At 46.7% G+C, this 11,940-nt stretch overlaps 1 protein-coding gene across 1 annotated transcript; it reads left to right on the top strand.

Annotated features, from left to right (window-relative positions):
* Positions 1 to 1,286: 1,286 nt before the first annotated feature.
* Positions 1,287 to 6,200, top strand: LOC135920224 (uncharacterized). The gene is made up of 2 exons (XM_065454389.2): positions 1,287 to 1,597; positions 4,704 to 6,200. Exons 1-2 carry the CDS (start codon positions 1,405 to 1,407, stop codon positions 5,987 to 5,989), a joined length of 1,479 nt encoding a protein of 492 aa, XP_065310461.2. The 5' UTR covers positions 1,287 to 1,404; the 3' UTR covers positions 5,990 to 6,200.
* Positions 6,201 to 11,940: the final 5,740 nt, after the last annotated feature.

Genomic DNA, 11,940 nt, shown 5'->3' with positions numbered 1-11,940 from the left:
AGACCGTCGATAACGCCGCATTGCAGCTACTTCAAAAGAATTAGAATATTGACAAACATGCATGAAACGGGGGAATAGTCGATTGCCAGATCTTGCATATCATTCTTTTTCTTTGGTTTTCTCGACTCTAGAATGTACGGCAACAGGCCCAAGCGTCAATATTGCGTGTATGGTGCTCAAGCAACTTGTACCTGATAGCACTCGGTAGCAAGTCCAACGGCGTCAATAAAGTCATCGAGAGCCCATCGCACAAATCGCGAATAACGTCTGGTTGTCGTGCCTCATACAGTGCAGGCTTTGTGCTACTTTGGATATTTTATTCAGTTTGACAATAGAAGTTGCCAGGACTGTTAGCTGTTTACTTGTTCGGAAAGCTTTTGGCCTAATTCTGCTTGCAAAGCGCCGATATCAGGCTGTTTCTTGGAATGCATCCAAGGTGACAGTGACAGTGACAAGAACTTTATTTAGAGTGTCCTGAGGAACTCGATTGGGGGGACCGAAGGCTCCCCGATCAAGTTGGTGGCTCCGCCCACGACGGGACAGGGAGGTGGTGACTCTCCGCGACGTCGCGGGCCCTCTGGACGGCCTGTAGTTGGTTTGTGAAATCCGAGCTCTTCAGCAAGGCGTCCCACTTGGACTTGTTATGAAAGTCGGAGCCCGCGTTGTACGGGCACAGCCAGAGCATGTGGTCGAAGGAGCAGCACGCGTGACCGCATTTGGAGCACGATTGCGGGAAGTTCGGGTCTATCCAACTCAGCGCTCTAGGGGTGAGGTAGGATCTCGTCTGTAAAAGTCTGAAAGTAACAGCCTGAGCCCTGTTGAGTTTCGGGCTGGGGGGAGGGAATTTTCTTCTGCTAAGGTGTTCTAAATATCATTTAAATATCTGGAGATTCTTCTCCTCTTTGCAATATTTCAAATATCCTACTCGCGACTATGCGCAGTAATATTTTATTATTTTGTTTTAAATTTCGGTAGGATACTATTCATTAAAAAATATCAGAACCAACCACATATATATATATCAAAACGTTTATTTAAAACAGAAAAAAAATGCAGAAAGCGAGTGGGTGGAGCCCCTAGAACAGGGCACCACTGGCTTGAGCGGTCCGCCGTGCTTGGTCGAGAAGCGCTAGTTGCATCTCCCGATCCTCGCTGGCGAGCCAAGTCTCCCACTGCTCCTTTCCGGAAAGTTTGCCGGCTATTTTTGGAGTATTAATTTTGGTGGCCTGTTCTGGCAGTCCCACGTAATGTGGGCGAGAGTTGGCCGGCCTCCGCACCAAGGACAGCGAGCGCTGTACAGCGTTGGGTGATGCTTCTCGGCCATTCTCCATAAAAGGGTGAGAGACCATTGCTTGGGAACACGAAGAAGAAGGAGAAGAAGAAGTCTACCTTGCGGCCAGTGCGATGGACGCCGTCTCGTTCGTCTTCCAGGGCGACCGCCCGACTAAAGGCACCGTGCTAGCGTCGGTGCTAGTGTTCGCGCTCGCTGCCGGCACGGTCGTCATCGCGCTCTTTCTTCCCTTCGCCGTCTTCCGCGACATGAGCAACGTCCGCACGCGGAGGCACCTACGCGAACTCGAACCGGTCGTCGCCAAAGGTACGCGTGAACGGAACTCCGCAGTGTGGAACGCGGCGACACCTTAAACTTCTAGGTGGCACCAGTATGCAGCGCGCATAACCTGAGCCTCATAACCTCAGTGGCTGCGCCGTTCGGCTGCTCAGCGAGAGGTTGTGGGCTCGACTCTCGACAGCGGCATTCGCGCCTCCCATTGTAGGCGGGAGGCAAGAATACCGAATAATAATGCTCCCGTACCGCGATTATGGTGCGCGTTAAAAGGCCAACTTTAACGAAATTCCTATCGTACTAAAATGGTTTCAAATAAGTAGCATATAGTTTCGAGCCAACCTTGGTACAGCTGCACCACTGGGATAGTCGCCTAATTTTGTCACGTTGAGCTCACATTAAACGTAAAACAAAATACGACAGTTAGCATACCACTGTGTTTGCACAGACGCAACTGTTCAACGAAACGAGCACTTGTCCATGCGTCCAATCTACCGAATTCTACATACAACGAGAATAAACGAAAACATGCAATACTGTAAAAAACTATTTCCACCAGCGCACTTCACTCGCTACTTCAGCCGAACACAGTGTTCGCCGCAAGTGCTTGCTAAATGAACAAGTGTTACTGACCATGATGTTCGAAATCACGGCTAACATGGCTCGTGGAGCTTGCCTTACTTTACGGACAAGATATGTCACGTGACGTGAAGGATGAACGTAAATGGCACCGCTAGCACTGGGAAAAGAATATAGAGGTATCCGGGAACAGTGATTACTCCTCACAGCGAATGTTCCTTGATGTTGTTCACAAATACGCGTTTGCACGTCACGGCATACTGAATGGTGCAGCGGCATCATAAGTGGGAGCGCCTGGTATACACGAACCTTACCGCTGAACAACTGGTTCATATCGAGTCACAGCAAGCCCGGAGGTACCATTTATTTGCGTGCCGTTTAGTTTGGTACCAGTTCACTGGGCATTACTTACACTTTTCGTCCACAGAAATATCCGAAGCGGGCGTTTTCTGCGGTTACGCCACTAAAGAAGCTTCGATTCCATTGCAACGGATTGGTAGCCCCATTCATCACGGGCAGTCATAGTTTTGGCGAGAACGCGGTGAGCGCCGTACTTGTGGCTGGTGGAGCCGCCGTTTCTTCGCAGTGGAAGAGACATCTTTTGGTTGGCGTTGCCGCAGACGACACCAGCTTCGAACTTATTGCGGACGAAAATGGGTGGGTAACGCCCGATAACGTGGTACTAAACTTCATACAAAATGTTACATCTGTGCAAAGTTGCAGCAGAGATGAGCCAGCAATTTAGCAGGAAAAGTTATGAACACCTCACATTCCTATTTGTTCAGCACTCAGTTTGATGTAATGAACCCCATGAAAACATAACATGTGGTTTTTAAAAGAAGACCTTTACAACTTTAAGACATTACATTTTGTTACTCCTTCTATTACATCGTCGATATGGACCACGGTTGATAGAGTATGCCATCGCCCTCTTTCTGAAGAAGTTGCCGTTTACTCTCCTAGGGCATGCTGTCAAGACTCCAAGGTGTCAAAAAGTTTTGAAAATCTTTATTGTTATGTATGCAAACTTAGAAATGTTTTCTGGTGTAACTCGTTCTTATGCTCACATTTATGTACCTTTGCCTGCTTCTCCGTGCATCTTCTGCTGAATTCCAGTGGCAGATCGCGAGCGCTCGGCCGGATCACGAACGGAGTGCGTCGCTCCGACTGAGAACGCTCTCGTCAAATCTGCAAATGGAATGCGTGCGCTCCCGCGGGTGCGCTTAGTACAGGGAAATCAAGCGAGAGGGCGCTAGGCTAGAGGTGGATCGGGTAGGCCTCATCACCACTATCACCTGGATCATCCCAGCATTCTCTGCGTTTGTTTTCCTTTCATGTCGGAAGAATCGTCACTAGACTTGGGAACTTATGGTGCCCAAGTCGGAGCTGTCGCTATCCAGGAGCAGGAACAAAAACGCACGGCGTGACGTAGCGTCCGCGGATTCGATGTCACCCATAGCTGCCCGCGACCAGAAATAGGCGGCCGTGGCAGGAGGCAGAGGCGGGTGAAGGAAATACGTCACGCGGACTTCCGGTCAAATCTGCCGATTTCGCTGGAGCAAACATTTTTCCTCTGCAGAGCAATTTGGAATCGGTGGCTGGGTCCCAATCTGCCATTGGAACACAAAACTCACGCTCTCATTCTGCCATTAGAAAAGGATTGCTCCATATAGAGCAAAAAACTTGATCTAGATCTACCATTGGAATTCAGCATTAGCAAACACATGTCGCTCACTTGTGTAGCTATGTCACTCATGTGCACGTCGCTGTCGGTGTACGTCGCTTCGAATGTCGTTTATTTCCACATTTCTCACCGCAGCATTTACCTGTGTACTTACGTACTCTTGAGAAAAACGCATTCCTGTGATGTATGCCACTTTAACAATTTCTTGCTCTGTACCACATGAGAATCAACTGCTGCCCGGGACCACGTCAGGCATGTATGATGCCATTAGTCCCAGAATCCTTGACAGTGGCTGTCCGAAATAAAAAAAGAAAAATATAATTGAATTGAATATATTACAAGATATCGCGACAAGAAGATAAAGCACATGGCTTTGTATGTATGCGTAGATGAATAAGGCTCCCGACAAAGATAAAAGGGCATTTACCGGCACGCTATGCATTCTTGTTCCACTGGGTTTGAAGGATTCCTTCGCGCAAACCATAGTTCCGGTTTCATACGCGTAAGAAATTTTACAAACCAGAACGTTGCGAAAACATTTCCCATCATCTGCTGCAGTTGTCCAGTTCACATGAAATACCGCTAGTGTTTATGCGACCAACAATTATGTCTACTAAACAACAAAGCTTATATTTGTTCTGTCTAAGAGACAAAAGCAAATATGGAAATTTTTAGTATTGCCTTGGAGCTTCGCATAACCAGTTCTAAACGTTTTAGCCTATGTACAGTTGTGTGTAGCACAGGAGCTGAACCGTGTGAAACAGGAAAGACGTGAAAGGTATATACCCGGTCGATGAAAATGGCCACCTTGTGTGCTTTGATTGAGTGGCGCCATGTGAATGTTTACCGTCACATGCACTGTTTGCGTTCTTTCAGAACTGCCCAAGTCACTCACTGTTCGACGTAGCAAGACTAAGTCTACGCTACCCGACGTCAATACGCGACAACCCATCTCTCGTACTTCTAACCTTCGCAAATACGCATCGAGAAACTATAGTCCCGTAAGTGCTGGTGTGACTTCCACTGCCAGTACGTCACTGAAGAAACTAAATGGAAGGCCGGCACATAAGTCTTACACTTCTATCTGGTACTCCGAAGATCGTACACTCTCGAAGACCCGATTGAAGCACTCGGTAACGCGCTATAAATTTGTATCGAGGTATAGCAGCCGAGAAGAACGTACTACAGCGAGTGATAAGTTGAACAAGGCTGATGCTATTGCTGCCCCTGGCGCCGAAGAGGCACCATTGCCTCACGAGATACCCCCGCCTATGACTTCCGTGAACAAAATACCACGCTCAGTACGAACGGTCAACCAGGATCCACCACACTTCCCAAGCTCCAGTATCCAGGCTAGGACAGTATCCTCTAAAGAGGTGCATTCCTATAGCACACGCATTCCAGCTCGAGAAGACCTGCAGACCGCCATGGGAGTGACATTCACGACGATGCGCACAGACAACGTAAGTTCAAGCGCCGAGGTCTCCAACTATAAAGAAAGCAAAGGAGCCGCAACGACTGCTTCTTCGAAGGACGAAGCAAATCCTATTGATACTGGTTCGGTGCCACATGAAAAACCTAATTCGAGCGAAACGGCTTCTGGAAAACGCCGGCAGACCCCGGAAGTGACACAAGCGACGACCAGCGAAGCCCAAGGCAGTACAGAGCGTGACCCACTAGACAATGAAGAACCCTTTACGGAGGAAAATGATGCGGCGCACATCCACGGTGCGTTTGGTTTCGGGATAAGCCGCGCAACTTCGAGTCCGCCCGACCGACAGCACCACTCGACACACAGCAGTCACGTGCGCCACGTCAAGGTATCCACATTGCCGACAACGGGAGAAGTCGAAGACAGGATGAACGGATCGCATTTGAGTGGCATCGGCGATACTGGCGCCTCGCCAACTTCGCACAATGGCACGTCAGTTCAGCGAAGCGACGACGCCACAACGTCAACGGTTGAAGCAGAGTCGCGTACAGCGAGTGAAGGTAAGGAAGACTCTGCAAACCACCCTGACCACGTATTCGTTGGTCCGGGAAACTGGAACGATCTCGCAAAAGACGACGAGGATGCGCACGCTCATGGCCACATACCGATTCCCGATCCGGATGGTGCGAAGCTGATGACTAACAGTTTCACGTTGGATGTATTCAATTAGTGATGTTTGCATGTTTGTTGCATTTTGTGCGTCTTATGAACAATTAGGCTGCGCATAGATACTGCTGCCATTTCCGATGCGTGAGGCAGCTTGTTTTGTGTACACAGGTGATAAACTTTGCGAAAGCATGTGCAATGATAAACTTAAACAATACATCTCTCTCTCTCTTTTAATTGCCTTGGGTCGGTGCACGGCATAGCTTCAAGATGAAATATAAACACGAAAGCAAGTTTCGTGCAGATACAACAAAATCTGCGTATATAACTTGTTATCCATGATCTACCTTTCGTAGTCTGCATCTCCCTTTTATTCTTATCGCCTGTAAGCTTCATTTACAAAAGGAACCACTTAGACCGTCGATAAAGCCATATTGCAGCTACTTCAATAGCATTAGAATATTGACAAACATGCATGAAACGGGGGAAGAGTCGATTGCCAGATCTTGCATATCATTTTTTTTTGTTTCTTTTTCTCGACTCTAGAATGTACGGCAACAGACCCAAGCCTCGATATTGCGTTTATGGTGCTCAAGTAACTTGTACCTGGTAGCACTCGGAAGCAAGTCCAACGGCGTCTATCAAGTCATCGAGAACCAATCTCACAAATCGCGAATAACGCCTGGTTGTCGCGCCTCGTACAGTCCAGGCTTCCCCCTACTTTGGGTACTTTATTCAATTTGACAATCAGCGGCGAGAATTAGGAGTGGCTCCCTCTCGCGAGTGACGTCACGGCCAGGACGCCGCTCGCTCCGGCTCCCTCGGCTCCCGCGCGCGCTCGTTCCCTTCGTATATGCTTGGGGTGTGGGTGGCTCGAGCCGTACGTATTGAAGAATACGTCGGCTTCTTTCAGCTGCCATGCCTTAACCACAGTTTCTTCTTCAAAAGCGCGTGAGTCGAGAAACTTTGCCGCTTGGATATCGCAAGCTATGTAACGTTAAAGGGGTCTATTGGTTTTGCAATGCATATATGCGCCGTGTCTATCCGTGAATTTTGCGTAAAAAGAATGTCTGCAAATTCAACACGAGAAGTTGTGTATGATGCCTCGCTAAACATTTAACATTCCCTTAGTATTTAGGTATGAGAGACATTGCATTTTACATGGAAGAAAAATCTTGGTAATTGGCGTCAGCATGTTATCCGATGTTAGAAAGACACTGCCCAGCGAAGCTGTCATAATGATTCTTATTACTCTGGTGTGTTATATTCACATATGGCCATTCATTAATGCTTTAAAAATAGGCGCACATTTCTTATGAAGAAGTTTGCTGCTACTTTCATTCTCCTCTGAAACAGGCCTCCAAAAAACGAATTGCTCATGGCTGCTAACACGACGGCACGTCATGTAGAGTATTTACATAGTTAATTCACAAACAGCATAGTAGCAATCACCTGAGAGAAATGTTTCGTTGTTAAGATCGTGAGCCAATCAATTGAAAGTGATGAAATGTTTCATAGTGGCCCTCAGCAGCCTTTATCGACAATACGGCACACCCCTGATCACGTCACGGTAGCAATCGACTGTCGGTATGCCGAGGCACGCTATGCTATGTTCGCGAAACCCATCAGTGCACTACAACTTCGAATTGAAACCATAAAGCATTTTTTTACAGCGCCAACTGGAATGGCGAAAGTATTCTCGAGCTACTACAGCGCAGCTTAGATTGCCTAGAAAAGGAAAATTCAAGCACCTTCTGTCTCACCATGTCTCGATCCAGCGTTCTTTAATAAATCAAACGGATGACTATTCGCTTCGTCGGTACATGAAAGAGAACCTTGCCCAACTGCAGGCTAAATGGAGTTTGCTCCAATCCAATCGCAAACATTCATAAAGAAATCACCACAAGCCTTGCATATACTTTCACTTGATTTCTGACCCTCCAGCGGGGAATTTCGATATCTTCAATATGTCCCATACTACTAATGATTGACGCTTGGACTTCTTTCTGGCTGCAGCCATGCGGTCCAACAGGCATACTTCACTAAAACAATTGGGCCGAGCAGCCTGTGCCAGTTCGCCAAGCAGATTCGTCATGTATATTCCTCAAGCAACAAGCACCAGTAAATTTCTCAAGTGAGTTGAACGTGTATCACGGAAAAGGAAATATATATTGGTACATTCCTATTTGTATTCTGTAAATAGCTGTAAGCATTCATTAACCTTACTTCAAATTTCCACCGCCTAAAGTAAACACGGGAAGAACCACCTAATGTTGAAAAGCAGTTAAAGAAGTAAGTGTTGATTGTAGAATCTAAACTCCAGTATTAGTCAAGTCCCCGTGTTGCTGCCGAGCGTCTCTGTGAAGAAATGCAAAAATTCGATATTATACCATGAACTACTCGTCGTGAGCAAACCTGTTTTAGTGGAATAAAATCAACGTAACTGTTGTAGAAGTCATATATAGCCAGCGTTTGTGACATACGTGTTGCACCGCGGCAGGTATGGTATCATAACTGGATTCCTGTATGCTGTGTTTTGGCAGTTGTCCATCCGCGCATGAAAAAACCGCAATGGGCTGGTCTGCGCTCCTTCGGCTGGTACTGCAGCGTTGCCTTTGAGAGCTGCATTGTTGTGTAAAAGATTAGCTCTTTGAATAAATGTTCGCAAAGGAAGACGTCGTAAAAATATACTTGAGGCGACCACCATAAGTATTCAAGCAGAGAGAACGAGGGCGAACAAACGAAGACACCGCAGAAAGCGCTCGGACAACGCCCCAACTGTAGCAGACGACAGGCGCGAGTCCTTGCCCTGACGTCACGCGAGCGGCGCTCGCAGCGCCCCTGTAGTTCGTTCTCGGGGCTAATAGAAGTCGCCAAGACTGTTAGCTGTTTACGTGTTTGGAAAGCTTTTGGTCTAATTCACACACATTGATGTTTGAACGTTGAGTTTCACCTAGGTTTTGGTCGGAACAATTACGTTCGTCTGAAGCAAAGCAGGAGCTTTGATATGAATATGGGATCTTCTGACAGCCGGGATCTGTGGGTATCCGTGCGTGTCTTTGCGATAAGCTGTTCTTGTACGCTGCACTGCAAGCTCTGCTTCAATTACTTTTTAATGTACTTGCCTCGACGGTAGCGAGATTCGAGTTGTATCGATATAGGTATAGTTCTTTGCAGGTCCAGATGAAGGCCGGAAAGGTGGCCATCATGCAATGCACCTTAAACGCAGTTGACGAGTAGGATATTTATGCAGTCTTTCCATCGGTCACGCGTCACTGTGTGCAAAATAAGATATGCAAAATAAATGGTGGCGATATGTGAGGTGCGCAGAAACACTATTCCTATTCCTGAAGTCGCGGATGCTATATATAAAAAAAGAATTTGTATTTCTCTACAACACAGGGAGACAAAGACGCGTTTAGAGTGCCGTGCAGTTACGCTCTAAGCAAGAAGAATTCTCCTAAATTTATGGGCATATAGTTAAGAGAAAAAGCAATCTTTCGTACATGTTACGCTATTTGAATCAATAAGTGCATTTATATTAAGGCTAGAGACACGGGCTCACCTTCTTGTACCTGTATAGATAAAGTTATACTTTTTTGTACATTTGCAAGCTAGGATGAATTTCTACAGTCGTTAGTGTTATCCAACCGAGTCTGTTACAATCCCCCATAACGGCTATGAACCAGAAGTTGAGGGTGCAACAACATGCCAGAATGCAATAATAAAAGTTCGTTTATCCATTTATCCGTTTTAGCCACATAGTGGGCGAAGTTCACCGAAGACAATTTGGGTTTTCCAACAAAGCAACAAAGGCACATTTTTTTCTGTTTCATTGGTAATTCACTTCACGTCGCTTGTGTTGTCCTTGTCTTTGATGGGTGGGCATGACTCAATTTTTCGAACTAAACTGAGCAATTTTTCGCAAAATACTCTCACGATTTGCTATGGTTCCATGCTACCACCAGTACCACACGCTCAAGTAGTTTTGTAAGGCTGTCATAATTTTATTAAATAGAAAAAAGGAAACACTGCAAGAAAAAAAAAAGGAAGGAAGCAACCGTTATTATGTGTCGTAGGTTCGGTTGAATCACGCTGTTATTGAGTTGAAAGTGAACGCGCAACACCAAATTGGCTGCGACATATTCCTTCTGATTTATTGTGCAGGTTTTTCCGTCACCGCCTTCCGTTATTGGTGGGATGGGTAGAAATGTATTGCGGTGGGCTCTTTTGCTGGTCATGTTGGAACATCGTTTTCTCTTTTCTTGTGCGAGCCACTCCTCAAAAAAAAAAGGAAACAAATGAAGAAAGAACAAAAACAAAATCAGCAGCATGTTACACCTGCAACACGTGAAGGCGAAAGCCTGCTGCACACGTGGTAATGGATTAGGTTATCTGATCGGAGGGTCAGACTTCTTGCAAGACATAACGAGCTGCAGTGTGAAGTAAATACGCTGCGCTGTAGGTGGATTTCCTCATCGACACATGCAAGCACCTAATGCACTATCTTAAGGTTATTTCATTCTTTCTTTCATTCTTGCTTTCTGTGTTTCTATCCTTACTTTCTTTCACTCTTTATTTGGTTACTTCTTTTATTCTTTCTACTTTTTTCGTTCCTTCTTTCATATTCAGCCATTGCATCTTTGCATGCTTGTGGGGGTATGGGCCGTTCTTGATGTTGATGTTTCCTTTCTTTCCCCGGTTCTTTCTTTTTTGTTTTCATTCATATTAGTCATTGCATATTTGCTTGCTTACAAGGCTGTGAACCTTTCCAGACTGTGTTTTGTTTTTAACGGGCCATTGCTGATGATGATATTTTTTGTAGCACTCGTCAACATTTTTTGAACCGCTCGACTTGATGAATATTTATGAACCACTCGACTACACGCCGTTTTTTTCGGGTATGAGCCATTGCAACCAGCCACTTAAAGACTTTCGCCTTAAAAGCAACGAATGCACACGCAGAATTTCACGTCAGAATTTTTAATACGCTTGTACATCAAGCGAATAAAAATTTTCTTACGTTTCCTTTTAGCTTTTCGGGTTTCTTTTTCGCATTGTTCCACGTAAAACTCGTGGCATCGCTGAGTATTTGGCCACTAAAATTGGGCAATGGGTACGCCATCACTTCGCTCCAACACGGTCTCAAAAGAAGAGTCTAAAGAAAGGCAGTAATATTCATGCCCCACGAGACTTAAAATGCTTCTGACACAGTTTCTAGAACAGTAATGACTTTGACTCTTTCGAAGTACCCTCCCTGGTCCCGTAAAACCCGCAAGGTCTTTTTGTTTGCTTGAATTGACGTTTTGCCTTTGTACGATCAACCGCATAATTTGTTTCACCTAGAACTTCGTATAACTGTGGTAACCCCCACCTAGCGCGTGCGCAATCTTGTGGCCGTACGCGTGCGACGTGGTCACGTGAGCCACAGGGCCCGCATGCGGAGAGGAGTACTGCCCAGGGTAGGCGTGCTGCGCTGGTGGCGCTGCGTGCGGTCTCCCGGCTGCGGGAACGGTCACAAAGTTGTCCTGCCTGTAGATGTAGTGGTGGCCAACCGGCGTCGCAACTCCGGCACCGGTGAACGGCAACCCCGGACCACCGAAAGATGATGCTGCAGGCGCGGCAGGGCCATAGCCAGCGCGAGCAAATGGTGCCGCCTTGCAAGTCCCGGGAGCCGGGGGCCAGTAAGCCGCGGGAGCTATACGGGCGACGCCCTGAAGGGTGCAGGCGCCAGACCAGCGTAGGCCGCTGGTCCGGCGGGCGATGAACTGAAAACTGCACAATTGAAGCAAGTCAGTTAAAGAATGCCCTTTGTTTTTCTTCGTGTGTGTGTGTGAGATAGGGCACATTCAATAAAGCGCCTCCTTCACCAATCATGCTGCTGATGATGCTGCTGCTGCTGATGATGCTGTCGTGGCTCGCACCCACTAAGGGGCATAGGTCGGGAATCGGGTGGCAGGAAGTGTTTAAAGGAAATCCTCATTTGAAAACGGAAATGCCAAATAAAGGAAATAC

This window comes from Dermacentor albipictus, chromosome 5 (assembly GCF_038994185.2).
Source record: "Dermacentor albipictus isolate Rhodes 1998 colony chromosome 5, USDA_Dalb.pri_finalv2, whole genome shotgun sequence".
NCBI lineage: Eukaryota > Metazoa > Arthropoda > Arachnida > Ixodida > Ixodidae > Dermacentor > Dermacentor albipictus.
This window is presented reverse-complemented; position numbering and strand designations above follow the sequence as displayed.

What these genes read in the sequence shown, in the direction of transcription:
- LOC135920224 (XM_065454389.2), top strand. Translation starts at nt 1,405, where the DNA reads ATGGACGCCGTCTCGTTCGTCTTCCAGGGCGACCGCCCGACTAAAGGC. An exon ending in CGAACCGGTCGTCGCCAAAG is followed by an intron (nt 1,598 to 4,703) that starts GTACGCGTGAAC and finishes GCGTTCTTTCAG; the next exon opens with AACTGCCCAAGTCACTCACT.